General features: G+C 44.6%; 1 protein-coding gene across 1 annotated transcript in view; it reads left to right on the plus strand.

Moving 5' to 3' along the window:
• Window positions 1-11,543: 11,543 nt before the first annotated feature.
• The window catches only part of plxnb1a (plexin b1a), a gene marked incomplete at both ends in the record, with an annotated part of 33,715 nt that continues 23,049 nt past the window's right edge, over window positions 11,544-22,209 (plus strand). The window contains 10 exons of the mRNA XM_079172299.1: window positions 11,544-12,401; window positions 12,526-12,768; window positions 13,884-14,066; window positions 15,845-15,973; window positions 18,631-18,731; window positions 18,841-18,973; window positions 19,076-19,232; window positions 20,147-20,255; window positions 20,462-20,570; window positions 21,150-21,884. Coding sequence (XP_079028425.1) covers window positions 11,544-12,401; window positions 12,526-12,768; window positions 13,884-14,066; window positions 15,845-15,973; window positions 18,631-18,731; window positions 18,841-18,973; window positions 19,076-19,232; window positions 20,147-20,255; window positions 20,462-20,570; window positions 21,150-21,884 — 2,757 coding nt within the window. The remainder of the gene's footprint in view (window positions 12,402-12,525; window positions 12,769-13,883; window positions 14,067-15,844; window positions 15,974-18,630; window positions 18,732-18,840; window positions 18,974-19,075; window positions 19,233-20,146; window positions 20,256-20,461; window positions 20,571-21,149; window positions 21,885-22,209) is intronic.

Below are 22,209 nucleotides of genomic sequence, written 5' to 3' on the forward strand. Positions count from 1 at the left end.
GGTGAGACAACAGGGGACGCGGCGGGGCTGCCTCCACTTAGCATGTTGTGAGTCAAAGGTTCGCCGTGGGTCACGAACTGCAAACTCATTCATGAATAAAACAAATCATGTTCCTCCGATTTCTTGTTTCAAACTCAAACATCCCAGTTCCTCTGGGAATACATGGGAGGTTTTCTTTCGTCTTATTCTGGGCTTTGGAGAAAGCATGCTGCATTTTTCATAACCATGGAACTTATTAAACTGGAGAGTTGGCAGAAAGCAGGCCAGATTTTCTAGCCTTAGCCCTGGGATATTAGCAATAATACTACTCTGGTTCGCTACCGTTGGTCTTGAGACATGGCGCTCTTTTTTTTTTTTTCCTTTTCATTGTCAACTTGATGTTTCGCAGAGCCCTCTGAATCATAAAATGTGCTTACTCCAGAAAAAAACAAAAAATGCTCCGAAGCATCGCTGGCCGAAGTGTTTTCAGACCACAGATAGTGTGACAAGCTGATTAAAATGCCCACAGACTGGGAGAGCAAGACCTCCACTCTATTCACTCCACCCAGGCACGTCGTCACGACAACGACGGACGACAAAGGGCTTTCTTAGGCTATTGAGTTTTGTGAAAGAAGAGGCGGCCGTGTCTGTGTGTGTGTGTGACATGGAGTGGAGATGTGGCTGTACAAGCTGTAGGTGGTAATGTATGCAGCCCGTCCACAAACAAATGAATACGCATGCACGTCCCACTGCCACCTCCTCAGCATTCTGCCACACAATGACCATGCCAGCGTCCTCTGATGACGTGATGCTTCATCCGAGCATATGGCCCAACCCCAAACTAGCCACAGACGAGCCGTTTGAGCTTGCTTTGTCTCTTTGTAGACAGAATGCAAATCCCTTTTTGTCTGTTTATTTTTCCAGTCAGCTACGGTGATAGTTGTGGATAGATTCAGTGTGTTTGGTAGTGGCTCTAAAGCTCAATGCCTCAGTCAGGGTAATGTTTGATCTTCTACATTGGTAGTACCAGTCCGGTGAAGCTTTCTGGAGAACTCAGCTGCGCTTCCTTCGGTCCTCAGCAAACACACCTGCCATTCCTGACGCGGTTGCGTCACGCACCCAAGTCGCGGCTACTCTGAAAAACTTGTGAAATAAACTCTGATTCATGAGAAAAAAACACACTTAAGTGCGGTTACTCATGGTCAGAACATCGGTAAAATACACAATGATTCACTGAAAAAAAACACACCCTCAGCTGGTTACTTGCCGTCAGAAACTCTGCTGAAATACACTTGTATTGATTTCCAAAGAGGCGTGATCGTCGCATACTTACATAACCGCCGCGGTTTAGTGTTGCATGGTATACCGATACTAGAAAAGTATTCTGTTTTTACCTTTCACAATAAAAGCCCTAGAAATATACACTGCATTGCTGATTATGAGAGGGCACTTAAGTTCACTCGGAGCATTTCGCTAAGAGGCAACTGAACAAATGGACTACAAGTACTGCTCATACTTATCCCTGCAAGGGTTGAACCTGTTATAAGCAAGAGTTTCTCAAGTTCTGATTGGATATCAAAATGTATTTACACACTATGGTAGAATAATTCACTCCTGTTGTTTTCTGGCTTCTTTTCACGTTCTCCACTACCTTGTATTGACACCGTCAAACGTGTTCTGTTTTTTGGGGGTATTGTGACAACACTACCGTGTTTTATAATATGAATGTAATTAGTTAGTATGGCTAACTTGCATTATTTGAGTTAGTTTGGAGTGGCGCTGTTCCTGTGTCAGCTATCAGCCCGTTGGTTGTAACGTTATCCATCCAACCAGCTGTTTATATCCAGCAGCAAAGGGAACTGCAGTCAATGATTCCTTGTTTCATAGTTCAGAGGAACTGGTCCTGGTGTGTTACTATGGTACATTACTTTGGTCAGTTTTAGATTGCTTGATATTCATTTCAGGTTTGCTTAGATTTAAAGGAATAGGTCAACATTTTGGGGAATATGTTTTATTAGCTTTTCTACCCGGAGTTATATGAGAAGATCAGAACCCTCATGACTTTCATTACATGTGAAGCTACAGCCAGCAGCAACTTAGCTTAGCATGAAGTTTGGAAAGTTTCTTATTGCTTTGATTGGGTTTATTAACAATGAATCACTAGTGGTGAAATTGGCAGGAAGAGAGCTTAAAGGTTAGCAGCACCGGAGCTTAAAGCTTAGGAAAAACAGTTATCTTGATGTGTTCAAATGTAATCTTGTAGTTTTGGGCGAAACTTGAAGCAGTGAAAGTGAAAGTGTCATTTTGTTTTTGCATTGTCATCCCGCCGTTTCCCGCGTAGTCATCAAGTGTAGCCGACCGGCTGACTCTCCTACTGGTGGCCAGAGAGCGGAGGCCTGTAATTGTGGCAGCATTTGTTGGCTGTGCTGCTGTTTGCTCTCCAAGCCTATCAGCAGAGCCTCTTTCTAAGGATGTGGCCACTTAACACACTCTGTCTCTCACACACACACATACACACACACTAACACACAAAGATAATGAAAGCACGCAGCACTATATTCAAACATGCATTTTTAGATTTATAACGGGCATGCTTATTAAGTGGCCACGTTTTACTGCACTCCAGGGCCACTTGGGTCCCACAGCCGCTTGCCTGTCCCCGGTTTAAAAAGTTAAATCAGGCCTCAGCTGCTATTGTCAATCATTCTCTCTCTCTCTCGCTGTCGCTCTCGCTCTCGCTCTCTCACACTCTCACACTCACACATCCAGTCCGCCTACCTCCTGCTTCCTCCTGACTGCTCTTTGATCCTTCAGTCTGCTGAATGTTGAACTGAAGAGTTCCAGCACCATCAGTTCCAGTTTCGTCACATATTTCCATGACATCGCTAGTCTCCTCTCTCCCCCTTAGTCAAGATCAGAAGGTCAGAGGCCTCGTTGTCGGATGCTCAGAGAAACCAGTTGCACGTTACGTAAAAAAAAAATAACCATCTATATAGATATTATTCATTTTGCATTATAATATAGATGGATGACCAATTTATAGAACATGGATTTCAGAAGGATGTGAACATATGAAGTGTTTTAATAATACAAAATTAAAAATGTAATTTATGAAATAAATATGGTAAATCCACACACATTGAACACATTGAATTAAAAAAATAAAAAGTTAAATAATTCAATATAATAAAAGTCATTGTTTTGTTTAAATGAAATGAAATAATGATGTTTCTCCTTAGGACACTTCTGACCTGGTTGATCATTTAAAGTGTGGGGTTCCATAAAGATGTTAACATTACATTATTTCCTTTTTTTTCATCTGCATATTGATGAAGCTGTCATAGTGTAATGAATGGCCTTTTTGGTCTGCATTGATAATGCATTTTGTAAAACAAAAAGAAGAAAAAAGAGAGCTGGTGTGTGTGTACAGAACAAGTCCATTGGTCTCACAGTGGACCTCAGGTCAGCGAGGCATAACACCTGCTTATCCCCAGGGAGGGCGTTACTGTCTCCAGGGTGAAAAGATCCTGTCATAAAATTGTGTGTGTGTGTGTGTGTGTGTGTGTGTGTGTGTGTGTGTGTGTGTGTGTGTGTGTGTGTGTGTGTGTGTGTGTGTGTGTGTGTGTGTGTGTGTGTGTGTGTGTGTGTGTGTGTGTGTGTGTGGACTCTCTTTCCAAGGGAAGTGGCTTTTATCCTGTGTCCGTTCAGCGCAGCCACTCGGTGGAGAGAGATGTGAAAGGGACACTATTCCCTCCGGCGGCGGACAGAGAGCCCCTTCAGCACACCGGAGGGCTGGGGAGAGAGAGACTCTCTGTGTCTGCTTTTGAACCAGGGGGGGGAGAAATAGCCATGGACCCTGGAGAAGGCGACGGAAGTGGAGAAGGGCCAAGCATGTGTGCATCTGTCTCTCATAATATTAGCGCTCTCGCTGATCTAACTAAAGTAGCGAGACACAACCAGCGTCTACACGGTATGTGGATGTGCTCAATAGATGTAAATGTGGATTTGGAGTGACCTCCAGTTTGTTGTGTTTGGTCACGAGTGGAAAGTTGGACTTGGTTTACGCAGGCATTCCCTTTGTTTAGTTGGGTTCACACTCAAAGTAGCTTGTTTTATTGGAGTTTTTGTCACTCGTCGTCCCGTCAGGCCGGAGAAGTCATAAGCAGAAAGGGGAACAAGCATGATGGGCGGACTGCAGCAGTGTATGCACGAATCAGGCAACCCGGTCGAAATGGTTGTGAGCGGTCAACGGTTAAACCGTTGATCATTAACAGCCCTGGTGTATATTTATTTACCTTCAACAAGCTAATTCACGTCACTAAACAACTGCAATCTGCCAAGTTTGTGGGCAACCAGCGAGAACCGGAGAGTCCGGAATGGAGGAAGCCATTTTATTAGCTGCGTAACACCAGCATCCGACTTAAAAATATGAATGCAGAATGGAGAGCAATGCCTGTAGAGCTACGCGACATGAAATAGGGCTGAGCCACTAAAACAATTCTGTGTACCACTCATATATTTGGAAGGTTAGAAGAGCAGCACGGTTGAATGGTTTTTAGCATAGCGCTAACCAGACTTAAGCCGGCAGAAGTCTCTAAAGTAGCACGCAGCAGTGAGATGGCCAATGAGAATTGTTAAACACTTTACATATTTAATCAACCCTCAACAACCGGACCCATTGTGATAATAAATAAATATATTACAAACCATAAATAACCTTCTGGTTTCTTTGTTGGTTCTGTGTTAAGGAGAATACTCGTTTACACTGTAAATTCAACATTGGTATTGTTATCAAATATATGTTGTGATGATTATCGACGTCAATCAATATGAAAAAACAAAGGAGATAACTTTTTGGCCATATCGTCCAGACCTACTCCTAACGAAACTCGACACATCCAATGCATGACCCAAGAGCTGCCACTAAAGCTGGATTCATGCTTGGTGCTAGAGGTTAACAGTGCAGCCAAAGATACGATGATGTCACCGTGGGGATTGAGATGTCGCCTTTCTTCAAGACTTCCTTCATGTAGTTTCTGTCAGCATTAGAAACTTTTAGGAGAAAATACAGCAAATGCTTTGATTTTCTTGTCAAGAAAAAAGTGTTTTTAACTTAACTGTATCAGTCTCATGAACACCACTCTAATGCATACGGCAAGTCTTTCCAGACCTGACTTTTAAATCAATTCCAATTGTTAACTGGCCAACGTTTGTGCCTGTTCTGTATCTTCCTGCCTCCGTGTGGTCATTGCTGATCTCAAAACACTCTGATGCTCTTCTCTCTACATTACTCTCTGGAGTGTCGCAGAGTTTGGGGGGCCCCTGGGGGCGAGACCCAGCCGACCCACCAGAACATAACAATGCAAAGCAGTACTCCATGGCTCCAGGCCCACTGTCCCCCCACTGTCCCTGTGCTGCTGACCCCACATATTTTATAGGGTCTTAGGCGTTCAGTGGGCTGTCACGGCTCATTAGGCGCTTTAGAAATGAACTTGCACAGCAGACTCTCTCAGCGATTAATAAACATGGACAGAGAGAGAAAGGGAGGCAGATAGGAATGGTTAGGGCAAAAGTTCACTGAAGAGACCACATTCTGAGAAGTTTATAGGGACGTAGTGTATATCAACTGTTCTACTACTACCGATCGGGATGGATATGTCACCCTGCCGTCCGCAGTTCAAAGAAAGTCATTTTGGGTTTAAGTGAAATGTTGAAGTTGAGCTTCTGTTTCAGAAGTACAGAAATTCTGAGTGAGTCTGATCATCTGTCCCTGACCCTCAGTCAACTCACACTTCTTCAAGTCAAACCGTCTCTTTTTGTAGGCTCGACCTATAATGAAGTTTGTGCTCTGGTCCACTGTTTTGTCTAGTAAACAATTTAGTCATACACACATCACACATTGGTTGTATAATATATTGTATAAAGTCGCATCCTTAATGAGACGGGTTGGTGGGAGACCTTACGTACTGAGGACAGTCCAGCCGGTTGACAGTCAAACTGGGAGCAGAGGGCCCCATTCCTCCCTCCAGCGTGAGAGGGCGCTGCGGGCCCTCAGTCCAAGGAGAGGTCCGAGCAAAGGGTACTGTAAAGCGCTCAGCCGGAGCCGAGAGCCACCGTCATCCCAGGCCTTTCCAAGCCGACTTGGAGCCAGTTGCCCCACACCTCCACAGAAGAAATGCGCCCAACAAGAGCCAACATCCCAGGGAAGAGGTCCCATGAGGGGATCCTCCCACACCAAGCTGCCATACCTGTTGAATCCCTCGGGGAATCCTGCATGGACCCCACTGGTTGAGAAGACTAACTATTTTCAGCAAATGACCACATTTGACTATGTAATGTGCTCAGAATCATCACTGAAACTCATGCCAATGGATTTTCTGACGGTTTATAAGAAAAGTTTAAAAATGGAAGGAATCATCGTATTGACGAGTCAAATCTTATTCAACTAAAAGAATTGTGATTCGGGTACAGCCCTAGAAATCACTCATGTGTTTATTCATATGTTTGCTTGCATGTGAACATTTGCTCCTTTTTGTGACCTCCCGTTCCCCTCCCCAATTCAGTTGACAGCCTAATGGTCTACCAGAGGTTATTTATAGGCGTTGGACTGTGCCTCCTGGCCGAACATGCTGCATTCCAGACACAACTGATGAGCTCTGGAGATTGTTGGTGAACCCTCTGCTCCTCTGAAGGGTGGCGGTGCTATTTGGATTAAGCACTTCCACAGTAGGGAGTAAAAGAAGATGTTTCACTTTCAACGGTGAGACCGACTGTGGCAAAGGCCTGGGGTCTCATTTATAACCGTTGCACACGCACAACACGGGGTCTGAAAGAGGCGTACGCCACTTCCCACACAAACTTTCCCACGCATGTCACAAACTTGACGGGAGAATGTGAGCACCTGTACGGAAACCCCTGACCCATGCGTACGAACATTTTGGAGACACGGGAAATTAGCGACGCACATGGTGAGGTGGTGAAATGAAGCCAGACTGTAGAAAATACATGTGAGGCATCATTACAGAAATAATGATGCCTCACAATTAATTTCACTTCATATCACACGTTACTTTCACTTATATATTCTCTTCATGATAAACAGTCAAACCAGTGTTATTTGGGCTTGTACTCGTGAGCCATAACTAGAAGCACATTTCAATTGTTAGATATAAACCAACTCAAACCTCTAATCAAATTTCACTTCAGATTTTATCAGCACTGTCTGCTCTCCTCAGAGGAAATGAAATTATCATCATATATGTGTGTATATATATATATATATATATATATATATATATATATATATCTTTAAAGAACTGCAGAACAAAGAATACTCTTCTAATACTTTGCATATATTACCAAGTACAATTTTAGTTTTCATTAAGTGTTGCTGCTGTGAACACGACTTTCACATCTTCACCACCTGCAAATAATGAGTGTGTAAATAAAGGCAGGGACAGCTCTCGCACGATCCATATCTTCATTATCCTATTAGTCCTAATCATGAAGCCATAAGAAAACATAAGAATATAAATAAATACATTGTGTTCACCTATTAAACTTTATATTTTAATGATATCCAGGGTGGTGGATATCACCGATTGTCGTGATCATTTTGGAAGCAATCAGTCGGGTTGCTGTAAACATGAATACTAGGGTGAGACTCGTGACGAGTCATGTCGCACGTTAGATACTCTGGCACTGTTAGGACTCTGTAAATGGAAGAAATAGGAGGGAACGAGTGTTCTTCCTCTCGGTAGTCTCCGTGATTCACCGTAAAGACTCGCTGATCAGCAGCTCATTGATATGCAACAACGTTCATAAGGTGCTCTGCGTTGACCGTTTACGGCTGAATGTGGGCGTGTAGAGGGCGGGATGTGAGGCTGAACCAGCTGCGCACGTTTACAGCTTGATTTGGGATTCATAAAAGGAAATTGAGCTCTGGCAGGCGTACGCACGTTTTTGTGATCTGGATATTTTTCCGGTGTACGTGCATTTCCTCCTTTTGCACGTACGCCAACATTGAGTGTGGATCCTACGCACTGTTTTCTAAATGTAGTGAATAAATGTGAACCTCTTGGATCCACACACTCACTGGAATAATGGATCAGCTCTTACTTTAAAAGGCTTAAAAGTAACCTTGTTGATTCATGCCACTGAAAATCCACACACTTCCTCTAAGAATCACTTATTAAATGGATGATGATTGAAAGAGCTATCTAAGTTGAAGGGTCCTCGTCTGAATTAAGTGAAAGTGTCTCATAGCCTCAATAGGCCTCGGATAGCTTTTACATCAACCACATCTGTTCTCTCACAACCACAGTCATCAACTCTGATCTTGTGGTAGCTCATAGGAAGCCGTCATTGCTGTTTGGTAAGAGGAAGTTCCCATGGCGATGGGGGTCGTCGCTATAAATATGTCGGCCGGTCAAAGAGCAGGTGAGGACGCCCGGCTCAGAGTAGCAGCGAGCATTTGTCTAGGATTGTTCCCAGGCCCTCTGTTACAGAAGCTTAACAAGTCATTAGTCTAGGTACTTGACACACTTAACTGTTTCTAGATGTAGTCCAAGATACGTTCCTGAATAAGGACAATATGCTTTGGAAAGTATTCCATTATTCCATTCCATCCAACAAGTTGAATGCGCCGCAAAAGATTTAAGGTATCACCAAAGTTGTGACTGAGGTGACCGTGATTATCTGTCAGCGGTGGACCGACCATAAAGAGCCACGATAGAGAACTTGTATCTGAGAGCTCTAGATGTTCGGCTCAATAAAACATGAGGTTTGTTTTATATCTATATTTCATGACGACTATCCCTCCCCCTGTCTCAAACCACTGTGGATTTTTCTGTAATGGCCACTCCTCTTGACGCATTACACGCCCAACTCAAATCCTCTGACAGTGGGCGTGGAGGTTATTACTTATTATACGCTTTATCCTGCTCATGAATAAGTAAAAGAGGAGGCCTGGGACACACTCACCCACTTACCAGACACACTAAGACACATGCAGCTGCTCCTGGATGGCCCCCCTGGTTATGTACACAAGCACAAATCTACACCCACTCACGCAGAGATCCACGTTCTCCTCCCTTTCGACACCCCTCGTCCTCGTCCTGATTGCACCCCCAGGGGGTGGACAGCTAGGTGAGGTGGCGCTTCATGTCTGATGTCTTAGCAGTCTATTCACACTCCCATGTGATGGTAATTTTTCTAAATATCACAGTATAGTCATAGCTTTCTCGACACATTTTCCTCCTCTGTCATTACGCAGAGTGTTGGGGCATAAATAATACCAACAATGACAATTTCAATTTAGTTAATAGCCTGTGCATCTTAAGTCCCTTTCACACATGCATCCCTGAAACATTCAGGAACGTTCCCCCGCATGGGCTTGTGTGTGTGAACGGGAGCAGGAGATCAACATTCAGGGAAATCTGTGCCGTCGATGTCCCACCTCCAAGGTTGTTGTGGACGAAAGCAGTATCGTAGCAGGGACTGGACGGGGGATGCCCGTCTGACGGGAGACGCCCAACTAAGACCCCGCTCTGAATTCCACATGGTTTGCACCGGACAAAACCAATTCCTCGAGACGCCTCCCACCGCTTACACCTACATCTTCTTCTTCTCATCTGTTGAGTTTCATGGCGGTTGCACCATTAAGTGTTGCATTAAACATCATCTTGCCCCATCTCTAGCCTGAAAGGTTATCCCAGTAATGTAGTGATGTAGAGGGAACTGCGAAAGAAGCTTAATTCTGTTAAGAGCTCTTACACATCCCCGGTTTAAAGCTCGCTCCAAATGCTATACGGTGAACGGGAGCTATGCATTTCTATGCAACTTTTCCCTGTAAGGTCAGCGAGAGGTCTGAGGAACCTGTTCAATAATTAAATAGGTTTTTATCTCTTAATGCGAAAGGCTCTCAGTGTCCACAAACCACTCTCCTCTCCAGAGGTGTTGAGTGATGGCTGTCCAAATGGGGGAGTGAGAGTTATTGTTTTTGAATGCTCCAGCTGTAAGGGCCCGAGGCCATTTGTTAATATTTTAGATCCCAGATGAAACTGACAGAGGGGCGGGAGGAAAAACGTCACAAATGCAAATCTGTCCACCGCTTGCACACCACAGAGCCGTGCACGTTTAGTTCAGCAAGAACATCTTCACAAGGCAACATCGTGTAAAAGCAATTTTATTGAGGACGAACAACATGATGAGCCCCAAACGGAAGCTTGAGTCCAACTTGTTGGGTTTTCTCTCATTATAAAACGTTTTAGAATACATTACTACTCTATATACATACAGTATACATAGAGATTTTACTCCAAACTACATCGATGATACTTTCAAGACATGGGAAGTTTTACAGAATGTATAATGACGAAGGAAGGTTTCTTTTGAAAAATCTGTCTGTAGTAATAACTTGTATCGATATTGGCAAGTGACAGACTATTTGAGAAGTTTTAAAGCTCTCTGGGATCTCCACCCCTTTGTCAGAAACTGGGAGACTAAACATGAATAGAAAAAGACAAAACGACTCAAATATAAATGGGAGTCGGAACTGAGAACAAGCAGAGCTTCAAAGATATTTTCCTCTGCATTAGATCACTCTATTGGCAGGAATATGCTTGGGAGATGAATATAAGATACATAGGAACACCATCGACCATCGAGGGAATGTGGGGAAATGATTCCAATCGTACACATGTATTCTTTATATGTAAAAAAATAAATAAATACAAATCTACTGGTCAGATATTTCACACATACTAGAACAGAAATCCAGAAAAAAACAATGTACTCCTGGGAACACGTCCCAAAAGCCTACATAAGAAATTCTATCTTTATGGGATCCTCGAAACCGTTAACAAGAAGTGATGAAAAAATTATAATTGACCCGCAGCACATTATGTCAATATTAATTAAATATTTGTATAAATTCTATAAAATGAAATATTTACTAAAGAATATATGTAAAAACACATTTAAATAATGTAAATAGTCATACGTACTGTGAAGGTACTGTAGTAGTTAGTCACAGCAAGTAGGTCTACCTCTACGCACTGCATTGTCTGTTGGTAAAAGATAACAATTTATGGAAAGATCAGTTAAAACTGGAAAATCAATTACCTTGTAATGTAGATTTACATCACTTACAACAGCATGGTGTATCCAGTAAGATTGCTACTTCATTGGACATAACGTCGATTTTTTTCCTTTTGTCTTTTTACATTTTCTCATTCAAAGAAAAGATCAAAACTAAACTGTCTCTCAATACTTCCCACCTTCCCAAGCCTGTCTGTGGTACTACATCCATTCCTACAACAGCTTGGCACTGTCCTTTTTTTTAAGCAGCAGCAACTGAAACAGGAGTAGAAAAACGTGTGTGTGTGTGTTGGAACATGTCGGCCCGTACAACAGTGAAAACTTCTTCTCATCACATCTTAATATTTCTCTCTAAAACTCTTAAACTTGCACTGTACTCAACTATATAGAAGCAGCTTTTAACCTCAAACATCTGCTAGTGAAGGCCTCTAAACTGCTCCGTTTCTTTCCTCAGAATATTTGCCATGCCACATGGGAAGGCTCTGAACCCCACCCTGCTCTTACTCCTCATCGTCTTCGCCACAGCCCGCGGTCGCTCCTACCCTCGCTTCTCCCGCAATGACACTGAATTCCAGCACCTGGTGCTCCACCCAGACCCCTCCGTGGGGACGGTGTACGTGGGGGCCAGGGACCACCTCTTCCAGCTGGACGGATCGGACGGACTCCGGCTGGAGCTGGAGGAGACGACCGGTCCCGTGAGCGACAGCAAGGACTGCCTCCCCCCAGTGACCGAGTCCAACTGTCCCCAAGCCAGGAGAACCAGCAACCACAACAAACTACTTCTGGTGGATCCGAAGGCGCTGGAGTTGATCACCTGCGGCAGCATCCACCAGGGCACCTGCCAGAAACGCAGCCTGGCGTCGATCAAGAAGGTCCGCTTCTCCACCGAGAGGCCCGTGGACACGCAGTACGTCGCCGCCAATGACCCGTTGGTGTCAACCGTGGGGCTGGTGGTGGAGCTTCGCGGCGGTGAGAGGACAGTGATGTACGTGGGTAGGGGCTACACTGCCAGCCACCCACCCATCTCCACCCGCCACCTCTCATCAGAGCCCGTCTTCTCTTACGAGGAGACGGCCAAGCTAGCGGTGGCCGGGCGCCTGTCTGAATACGATCACCACTTCGTGATGGCGTTCACGAGGCGCACGTTCGTGTACTTCTTGTTTTACCGCCGCGACATCAAGTCTGCATCGAGGGAGTACCGGACCTATGCCGCCAGAGTGTGCCTGGACGACACCTCCTACTATTCCTACGTGGAAGTTCCTCTGGTCTGCCGATCCACTTCCTCTCCCTCCAGGAATTACAACCTGCTCCAGGCTGCCCAGGTACTTTATCCTAACTACTTGGTGTATGTGAATTTCAAGTCTTTCAGAAATGGTTTAACATCAAGGTATTACTGATGCTGGCTGTGTTGAACCGAGTTGTTTTCCCATGCCTTTGTTGCAACAGGTGGGACAAGGCGTCGGCCGGGAAGGCGAGGATCTGCTGGGAGTCTTTTCCACCCGCGGCGGCTCCACAAACAACGCCGCCTTGGATGCCTCGGCTCTGTGCGTGTACCCGCTGGATGAGCTCGACGGACACATCGACTCCACCCGCGACCTCTGTTACACCCAGGACGGCCGGGTGGAGGGAAGAGGAGAGGTGGCCTACATAGAGTACGAGGTCAAGTCCAGCTGCGCCAACCTGCCCATGGTAAGGATGTGGCGGATGAAGGACAGGGAAGGAAGCTGACTGTTTCCGTGACGGAGAGATGGGCTTTTTAAAACTGATTTTGTCAATAACGAGAGCAGGATTGCATGCTGGGTTTTTTTTCTGCTTTGACTGCTTGTTAGAGCATGGATGCGGGCCATAGAGTAGGGCATCATGACGAACTATATACTGCTGTCTTTATGTACCTTTAGTATATTGACTCAATTGGTTTCGGTGGTTAAAAAAAGACAAAACGGAAAGCACAGCCCAGTAACAAGGGATGACTGGATTGCCCAGATTAACTTTAGCAACAGGAAGAATGAAGGCATTGTAATGAGGCCCTGGTTGGAAAGCCCACAACTCCCAGATGCCCCAGGAGTAGCTTTTCCCAGCTGCAGCGCTCCGGTGAGCCCCTCTGCTGTCGCCCAGGTCCTGCCAGCCCTCAGAAGCATTTAATGGGACCATTAGGGATCAATACACCAAGCTAACCCTGAGCTGCTGTGCTGCTGCTTAATGAGCTCTGACAAGGGAGTTTTTTTTAAACCCACTGACATAAGAAAATAGAGATTATGGTTGAGAGAACGAGGGGGGGGGCACGCACATGGGAATAGAAAGATTAGTACACACAGCGACAGGGAGAAAGAAGAAAAGGAAACGCTGAATGACAGAGAGATGATTGAATGAGGAGAGGATGTATTAGATCACAGTTCCCCTTTAAACAACGATAAGCCATCTTTCTTTCTTTTTTTTTGATAAACTCTCTTTAGACTAACTAAAGATGTCTCATTCTACTTCCTCCTTCAGGGCCAATTATGTGCAGCCGGAGCTTTGAGACTTACCAGAAAGCAGGATTTAAAAAGCGTTTGTTTTGCAAAACCAAAACAGCCAGTGGCCTGTGTCTGTATGAGTCTGCTTTAATCTGTGGCGCAATACTTTTACAGAGTATCAAGAGCGTTTGAAGGCTCCTCAGGCAACAGCAGGAAAGAATGGGAACATGAACTTGTTAGTCTGAAGCTTAGGTGTTTGACATATTAAGAGCAATAAAACAAAAGTATTTTTGGTGCGTTCAGTTTAAATACATACGTAAGATCAATCGAACTTTCCCTCATGTGTTGCAGAACACCCTCAAGGCGTACCCCTGCGGCTCCGACCACACCCCCAGTCCCATGGCGAGCCGGGCGCCGCTGGAGGCCAGGGCCGCCTGGCACACCACGGCCGCCCTTCTCACTGCGGTGGCCGTCAGTGTCAGAGATGGACACAGCATCGCCTTCCTCGGAGACTCCAAAGGGACTCTGCACAAGGTAGCTCATCTCCACGTAGTGCTTTGAATTCTTTAAGCATGCCCCAGCATGCACTGGGAGGGAGACAGGGAAAAGCCCTGGGACACATCATTGGGATAACAGAGAAAAATTCAGACCACAAAACAAATTTCCTATTACAGCAGTTTCCTTATTTTCAGCCCTACCCAATGTGTCTGTCACTGCCTAACACGTCTAAGGATCAACATTATTTCTTAGCAAAGCAAACATGCCTCAGACTACGTAAAACTTTCGCAACCAAAGTCTTTGCCAGTTCCCATACACTTCTACACGGCTACAGCTACTGGTAGATTCCAGTCATTCCAGCACTCAGTTTTCCAACATACACAGACTAGCATACCGCCATGATCCCGTGCCATCTTTGAGCATGTGTTAAGATAGTGATATTTATGTATTCTTTTGGGAAGACTAGCAGAGTGTATTTCCTGAAAAAATATTTGTTATATGCCTTGCTTGTCAAGTTCTAAGTACTGCTTTCTCCAGTGTTGTCCAGAAACTGCTGTGTATCGCCACCTTTTTCAGCAACATCTGTATGTGATAGTCACATGTAGGCTGATTGTAGACATAACGCTGCAGAGGTGTAGTAGGTCTGTTTTTACAGTGTGTGCGTGTATGTGTGAGTGTTTGATGTGTGTGCAAATGAGAGAGGGGGAGACATTGTGCTTTTCGGTAGCAGATCAAAGCAGCACTCCATGTAGCCATCTGAAGTAAGCTACTGTAACAGGATTATGGTATAACAGCAGGACAAATTTGTGTGTGTGTGTGTGTGTGTGTGTGTGTGTGTGTGTGTGTGTGTGTGTGTGTGTGTGTGTGTGTGTGTGTGTGTGTGTGTGTGTGTGTGTGTGTGTGTGTGTGTGTGTGTGTGTGTGTGTGTGTGAATATGTGCAGTTAAAATATGAAGCTAAAGCTAGGTGAGTGTTAGCACAAACTCTGAAAGCAGGGCGAAACCGCTATGCTGACCTCCAGGGAGCCTGAGATTCAAGATTTCCATTGCCAATGAATGTAAAAACCAGGCGCGCGCACTTGATACGGGTGAACAAAAAGGCCATCAAACCTTTTTCGCGTCGCGCGCACAAATGTTTTTCTGAGAGCACGGGGCTGTAACGAGCATCGACCGCCCCAAGAGTTAACAACGCTCGCGTTCGTTAGTTGCAAACTGATATATTCAGTTCACAAAAAAAATAACTTTCAGTGCGTTCATGCATTACACTGTTTACCAAAATGTTGAGCTAGTTGATCAACCAATATCTTCCCGTTTGTCTCCCGAGCCTTAATCCAGTCACACACCTGTTGCACAGGTATCGCATCTTCAATACAGCATCGCATTCTTTAGAAAATGTGACATGCAAAGCTGCATAAAAGTCGCCGCCCGTAACAGAGCTACTTCCCATGCCATTATGCATTGAGTGCATCCCCTAATGGGACAACTGATTCTCCATCCTGTTCACAGCAATCAAGTGAGAGCCTTCTGGAAAGAGGCATGGAAACCTCTGCTAATCCCATCAACATGAGGTAACATGAGAGTTTGAGGGCCTGGGAATCACTTAAGCCAGAGGTGTCTTCCTGTGCTTCATATTAGATTTGGCTTTGCCGTAATCACATTCACGGCCACTTCTGCTGCGATTCCTGCCCAAGTGTGATTTGATTTGCGTTTGAGTTGTTAGCCGAAGAAGATATTCCTTTTTGTATTCTTTTTCTTTCCTTTTTTCGTCAGTTGTTCATTTGAGTCTTACACCAAAGTGTCTGATGTTTTCCTACAGGTATATCTGGGCCAAGACGGCCAGGTGGAGGTATACGCAAACACGACAATCCAGCTCAACTCGCCCATAACGGGTGACCTTTTATTGGACCAGACTGGAGCACACATCTACGTCATGACCAAAACTACTGTAAGTATACAAATGTAACACTTCTTTGGACAGTTATAGAGGTGGTGAAATGTCATTTTCTGTTTATAGCCTTCGCTTTTCTTTGAACTACTCAACAGATGTATGAACAGCCGTGCCCTTCTTGGCGCGTCTTGGCGCGTCTGCCCATTAAACCACTTGCCCAGATGTCTCCATACACAAGATCTGAACATGGCTTGTCATTCATCGTCAGACAAATGATCGTTTGTCAGAGTTTTTTCAGGCTTTGATACTTCCTCAAGCTGCGTCTCTCTCGCAGAGAAATAGGATAAAAGAATAAGAGGCAATGAACATAAGAGAAAACCGAGAGGCCAGCTGGTTGTGGGGGTCAAAGGCCACTAACCCCGCTGCAATGGGTACAACAGTCAGCAGGAGGTATAGGTCAGAAATAACAATGGTATTGATCAGGGAAAGTGGCCTCCATTGTGTTGGCACACTCCCTACTGAGTGTCTGTGTGGGAAGCCATAGATGCTGATGAATGGGTATGGGACACTGCCAGTCTATACATTGAATGGCTAGTCTCAATCCCAGACCACTGAAGGCCTTCATCTAATCAAGTTATATTTAACATGAATCTATAACAAAATATGATCACAAGCATTGCAGGTTGCAGTAGAGCTACTGATGTGTGCATGAGCTGATTTAAGTTTAGTTTCTTGGAGTTAGAAATGTTATTATAGTTTGTGTATGAGTGTGAGCAAAGACAGTGAACCACAGATTCTCTGGCTAGATAAATAACACTAAAGTAGAAAAAGATAAGAAGATTGAATAGTATATAAAAAACAGCTATAGTACATAAATAGAATAAGTACCTTACACAAACATAGTAGCTAAAAATATCTATTCTGTAACTAACTAGAAGCCAGTGTAAAACTTTCAAAACTGGAGTACTGTGCTCTGTTCCCGTAGTCCTGGGTAAAACTCTGCTTCATGGTCCCTCTGGGAAAACCAATTAAGAAGCCATTGCAATTGTTCATCCTCCCGGAAATAAAAGCATGGATGAGCTTCTCATGGTCACTTTGCGACACCAGATCCTTCATTCTTTCTTTTTCAGATAGAAGGCTGTTTTAGCAACTGCTGTGATATGACTGGTGAAATGAGATCTGAACACCAGATTTCACACTTGGTTTTGGGCTTTTAGAGCCCGAGATTGGAGTTTATTAATAGTGATTATTATTAACTTTTGCTCTTCCAATTATTTGGATAATTGGATTATCTGCTTTTAACAATGTTACAGTCTTACTGGCTTTAGTCATCAGGTGAGAGGACTAGATATATCTGAGTATCATCTGCATAACTATGATAATTAATGTTGTAGTTATGTGCATGTATGTAAATAACAGAAAGAAACACAACTTGGTTGATCTAGGAATTCAAAGCTCTGAGAAAAGCCAGTAAGTGAACCTTGAGTTTTATTTTCAATCTTTAATTTCATTGTCAAGATAACACAGACTCAACTAGTATCATACCTAGCTAGCGGAATATCTGTGAGCTAGCTGGTATTGTTATGGCTATTTTGAAGTAGGTTGGCAATACGCTTTCCTAGCCAATAATCAATGACTAGCATGATTAGACTATAATCTTAGCTGCAAGAGCACTAAAATGCAGTTAAGCCTACACACTGAAAGAGGCAAGTGGTAGAAGAAGCAACGTTAATGGATAATGGAATAGACCTGAACACTCATTAGTAGCTGAGAAAATGTGTCAAATTTGAAGCTCTAGCTTACTAGAGGTTAATTATCTTGCTAGATTTGATGGGGTAGTATCGCACATTTGAATTTGGAAGGCTAACGTTAACGTTAGCTAGTCAACATGGATAACTATAAATGGCGAGACTGCTTTTTCAGTCAGCTTGCAGCTGGCTTAACCACTACTTGGTCTTTAACATTATTTAATCATTACTTGCCTGTACCTATCCAGGTAAGCTAGTTAGCTACAAGCTAAGTAGTATTGGCTACAATGAAAGCAAATGGAAAGTAATTTTTATTCTATCGATTATGTTTTTTTAAAGAGTGTTACATATGAAAAATGGAACTGGAAACCATTGAAGCGTAATTTACGTGTCCGCACAACCAAAGTGACGACACACCCTCGGACACGGACCTTGCAGGGGTTCCCTGCGACGAGTTTTTTGTATGTTCATGCACATCCAAACATTTTTTAACAAAGCGGATGCAAACGGGCGGAGCATAACCAAGGCCGAAGTGCTCTCCAGGATTTGGCGAACAGTTATACTACGGCAATGATTATTCTGCTTACTCAGTCAGTATGTTAAGTCTATAACGATATGGTTAACAATCAAAAGAAATCCAAGGCACTCTGATGTAAGTTAAAAATCTCTTATGAGGTCTCATGCCTTAATGAAGGACTCCACACTGATTGTGAGTGAGCTGAGCAATCATAGCTTTGTTCTTGTTCATGCCGGGGAATGATGAATGATGATACAGTGAGTTTCCAAAGATAAAGTAGTGCAGCAGCCTTTGTGATGAAGTGTGTTAGAATGTTTTATTTTATTAGTCTTATGAGGAGACCATGAAGGTGAAAATGACACGATCACCACTAGCAGCACACCCCTGGTGTCCGCCTAAATTCACCACATGGATCTGTCTTTGAGTACTCTCTTACCTGTCATTTTCAGATCGAGAAGCTTCCGGTGGCAGAATGCGGAGACCACCTGGACTGTCAATCCTGTCTGTCCGCCAAAGACCCCTACTGTGGCTGGTGCGTCCTGGAGGGACGGTGAGTCAGTGGACATGTAACGGTGGGGCTACTGCCAATGCTCGCTCGCGCCCCCCCGTGTCTACGATTGTCTGTTCCTTGTTTCTCTCACCTCTCCGTGTTGTTTCAGGTGTGGCCAGCGCTGGGAGTGTCAGCGAGGGTCCGTGCGGGGCCAGTGGCTGTGGAGCTTCAACCAGACGCAGCAGTGCCTCAGTATCCAGCGCCTTAGCCTCTACAACATCAGCCGCGGGGAGAAAACCGATGTAATGCAGGGGGAATCGGTTTCCGATCACTTTCCTTTTCTTTTCCATCTCCCTCCTCTCTTTTCTTGACGCCCCTGTCCCATTCTGTCTCCCTCCCCTCAGATTACAGTGTCGGTAGAGGGCCTCCCAAGTCTAGGAAAAGGAGAGGCCTACTCTTGCTTTTTCCAAGACACGGAAGCTCCTGCTTTACTCACTGACATCGGTGTGATATGCTTGACCCCTGAAGCCAGCAGCCTGCCTCCCATTACTCATGGAGATGGTGAGTATTTTCTGAATTTGGTCAGCAATTGTACCCAATGGGACACCTTTTTTTTTTCAGTATGCACAAAACATTAAGGGTGTCACGATACTCCAAATATATGATTCCATTGGACTTTCAATAAAAAAAGGACTGACAGCTATGCCATTGTTAGGTTATTGGAATCTTGATTTTGTCCGTCTGTCCGTCTGTCCTCAGGAACTTCATGAGCGAATTTCGTTACATTCGGTCCCCATGTCCACCTTGACTCAATGATCAAGTCATTAGAATTTGGGGGTCAAAGGTCAAGGTCATTCTGACTTCACGTCCATCCCATTCTTGTGATATCTTTGGAACGCCCTGATATGGAGTCCAGAAGATTGTGTAACAACAATAACTAAAATGTTATAACAATCATTTATTTTTCCAATCAATTGAGCCGCTAGATGGCAACAGCATGCGTGGTGGTGAGGCATTGTACAGTACCCGCATGTATGATAGCCTGCAAACTGTAGTTTTTCTGTCAACGTTCCTTGTTTACATAACTTCCGGGGAAAACCAAATTTTGCCACACTGATTACTTCAGGGAAGCAGGATTTTCCAGTTCTGTTGTTTCTCTGTCATCTCAGAATTCAGCAGTGTCTGGAGTCTAGAAAAGTGCAGATGGAGGCTACCAGTAAGCTACGCTACTTCGTAGTTTTTTTTTTTTTCTCGTGCACTCAAAAAAATGGACGGGGGGCGGGAATATAAAAAACTACGGGGAGAATTGACTTTCCTGCTTTTCATATCGAAGCTCCATTTTGATCGATTTTTAATTGACGCTGGAAGTTGCAACACCTCTATGAACGCAAAGTTGAGTGCAACAAGGATATTTAGAAAACTGCCAAAGCAGCACTGTGATCCTTTGAAGTTGACATATATTCGTTCTGATGCAGAGTTCGTGATGGTGGCCCTGTCGCTGCGTTTCACTAACGTGACGGTAGTGGAGACCGAATTCACCTTCTACAACTGCAGCTTGGTGCAGCAGCTCTCTGGACGCAGGCCGTGAGTACACACACACACACACACACACACACACACACACACACACACACACACACACACACACACACACACACACACACACACACACATCGATGGATAGTTTCTTTTTTTAAATTATCATTCCTAAACATTCACTATATGTTGTTTTGGGGAAAATAGCATTTTTTATTGTACACTGCCTGTACCCATGCTGTGTGCTCCGCTAGATGCCAAGGGTGCGTCAGCAGTCGCTGGGGCTGTAACTGGTGTATCCACCAGCACGTCTGCACGCACCAACACACCTGCAGCCGAGGGGTCACCATCTACAACCACAATGTGAGTCAACGTTGAGTCTGTTAAATAGTAGTACCTTATATTCTGAGGTTTTTATTTTTATTTTGTCAAACATCATTAACATCAATAAGGGGGCACATTATTAGAGTATAGCCTCATTTGCAGCCTCTGACCAAGGAAGACATTTGAATCAAAACCTTTGTTAAACTGTTTTAACAAAAGCAAAACATTACATCCTTTATGAAAGTAGGGTTAGTTGTAGGAGAGTTGTGTTTGACTGCAATGGTTTTAGCTAGGTGTAATAAACTGAGTGTTTACTGTATATTTAGGGAACATTTTAGTGTCATTAAAATGCACACGGTTTGTATCATACTGCACTGTGCAACATGCTGCACATATTAGTGTGTTTATGTCTCTTCACTCTGTTTGGTGTAGTTTGTCTTTTTTATTAGTTGTTTTTTTTACCATAAATCTTTCTTTTTTTTTTCTCCACTCATGAGTTGTTTCTCAATGTATTTGCATACCCTTTCTGTTTTATCCTAATTTTGTCTTCCCCTGCTTTTTTTTTTCTTGTCCCCCTCTTGTCCTCGCTTTGTACACTTGTGCTTCTCCATCATCAAGTTCAAACCGCCAACACCCACCATCCCACCACCCGCCAGAAATCTGACCCCTTTACCTCCTACTGTCCGGGCTGCTGCAACAACAACAACACAGCCATCACTCACAGAGACTCCTACCCCCACCACAGCAGCTGTCCCTTTAACCTCCACCGCAGTGACACCACCCACCACCCCTACCGCCAAGCCCACCTCCCCCCTCACCCTGGCCACAACCGCCCCCTTTGTCGAGATCTTCAGCCAGGCCATTACAACGCACACCGATGCCCCCACCACAAGCGAGGGAACAACCGAAGGAAACGGTGGCACTGCAAGTTTGTCAGAGGACGAGGAGACCGAAAGCTGGAATATCACTGACAAAACCCCCCACACTACGTTACCCAGCAGCACTAGAGAAAAGGTAGACCGTGATGTGGGGTTTTTAGAGCCATCTGGCAAAGCCTTTGGCTCTTCCTCCGACGTAAGCCCGACCGCCTCCAGAGAAGTGTCCCGTTTAATAGACCTCTCTGTTAGCGACACTAAGGACGCCATTCCTCCGGTCAGCTATGAAGAGAATGACTCGCCTCTGTGGTCGAGTGAGCGGGAGGAGCCCGCCGTGGACTCCGCAACAGGTCCATCCGTTGCTGGTGCCAGCGAAAAGCCGCCCATCTTCACACAACCACCTGAAACAGTTATCGACCCCATCTCTGAGTCTGCAGCAGACTATCAATTAGATTCATCAACCAACTCTTATTTTCCGGTGAGTGCAGAAGCCTCGCGTGCAGCTAGTCTAGAAATCGTACCACGCTCCAGTCGCCATGAGAAACTGTTTAGAGTCCCAGTGAAACAACGTGTTTCACAGTTAAACCGAATATCTCAGCGGTGTGCATTTCACCTGAGGGGTCTAAATCAAATCCTGCGCATTTGATTGGAGTGTTAAAGAAAGTGGGCGGGCTTAGAGTTTAGCGCGATACGGAGCTAGGGAGGACTGTTTGCTCCTCACACACACACACACACACACACACACACACACCTCCCTTGTTGTTGAGAGAGATGGGAGGGACACTTCCCCACATTACATGTAG

Source organism: Pholis gunnellus (genome assembly GCF_910591455.1).
Source record: "Pholis gunnellus genome assembly, chromosome: 2".
Classification (NCBI taxonomy): Eukaryota; Metazoa; Chordata; class Actinopteri; order Perciformes; family Pholidae; genus Pholis; species Pholis gunnellus.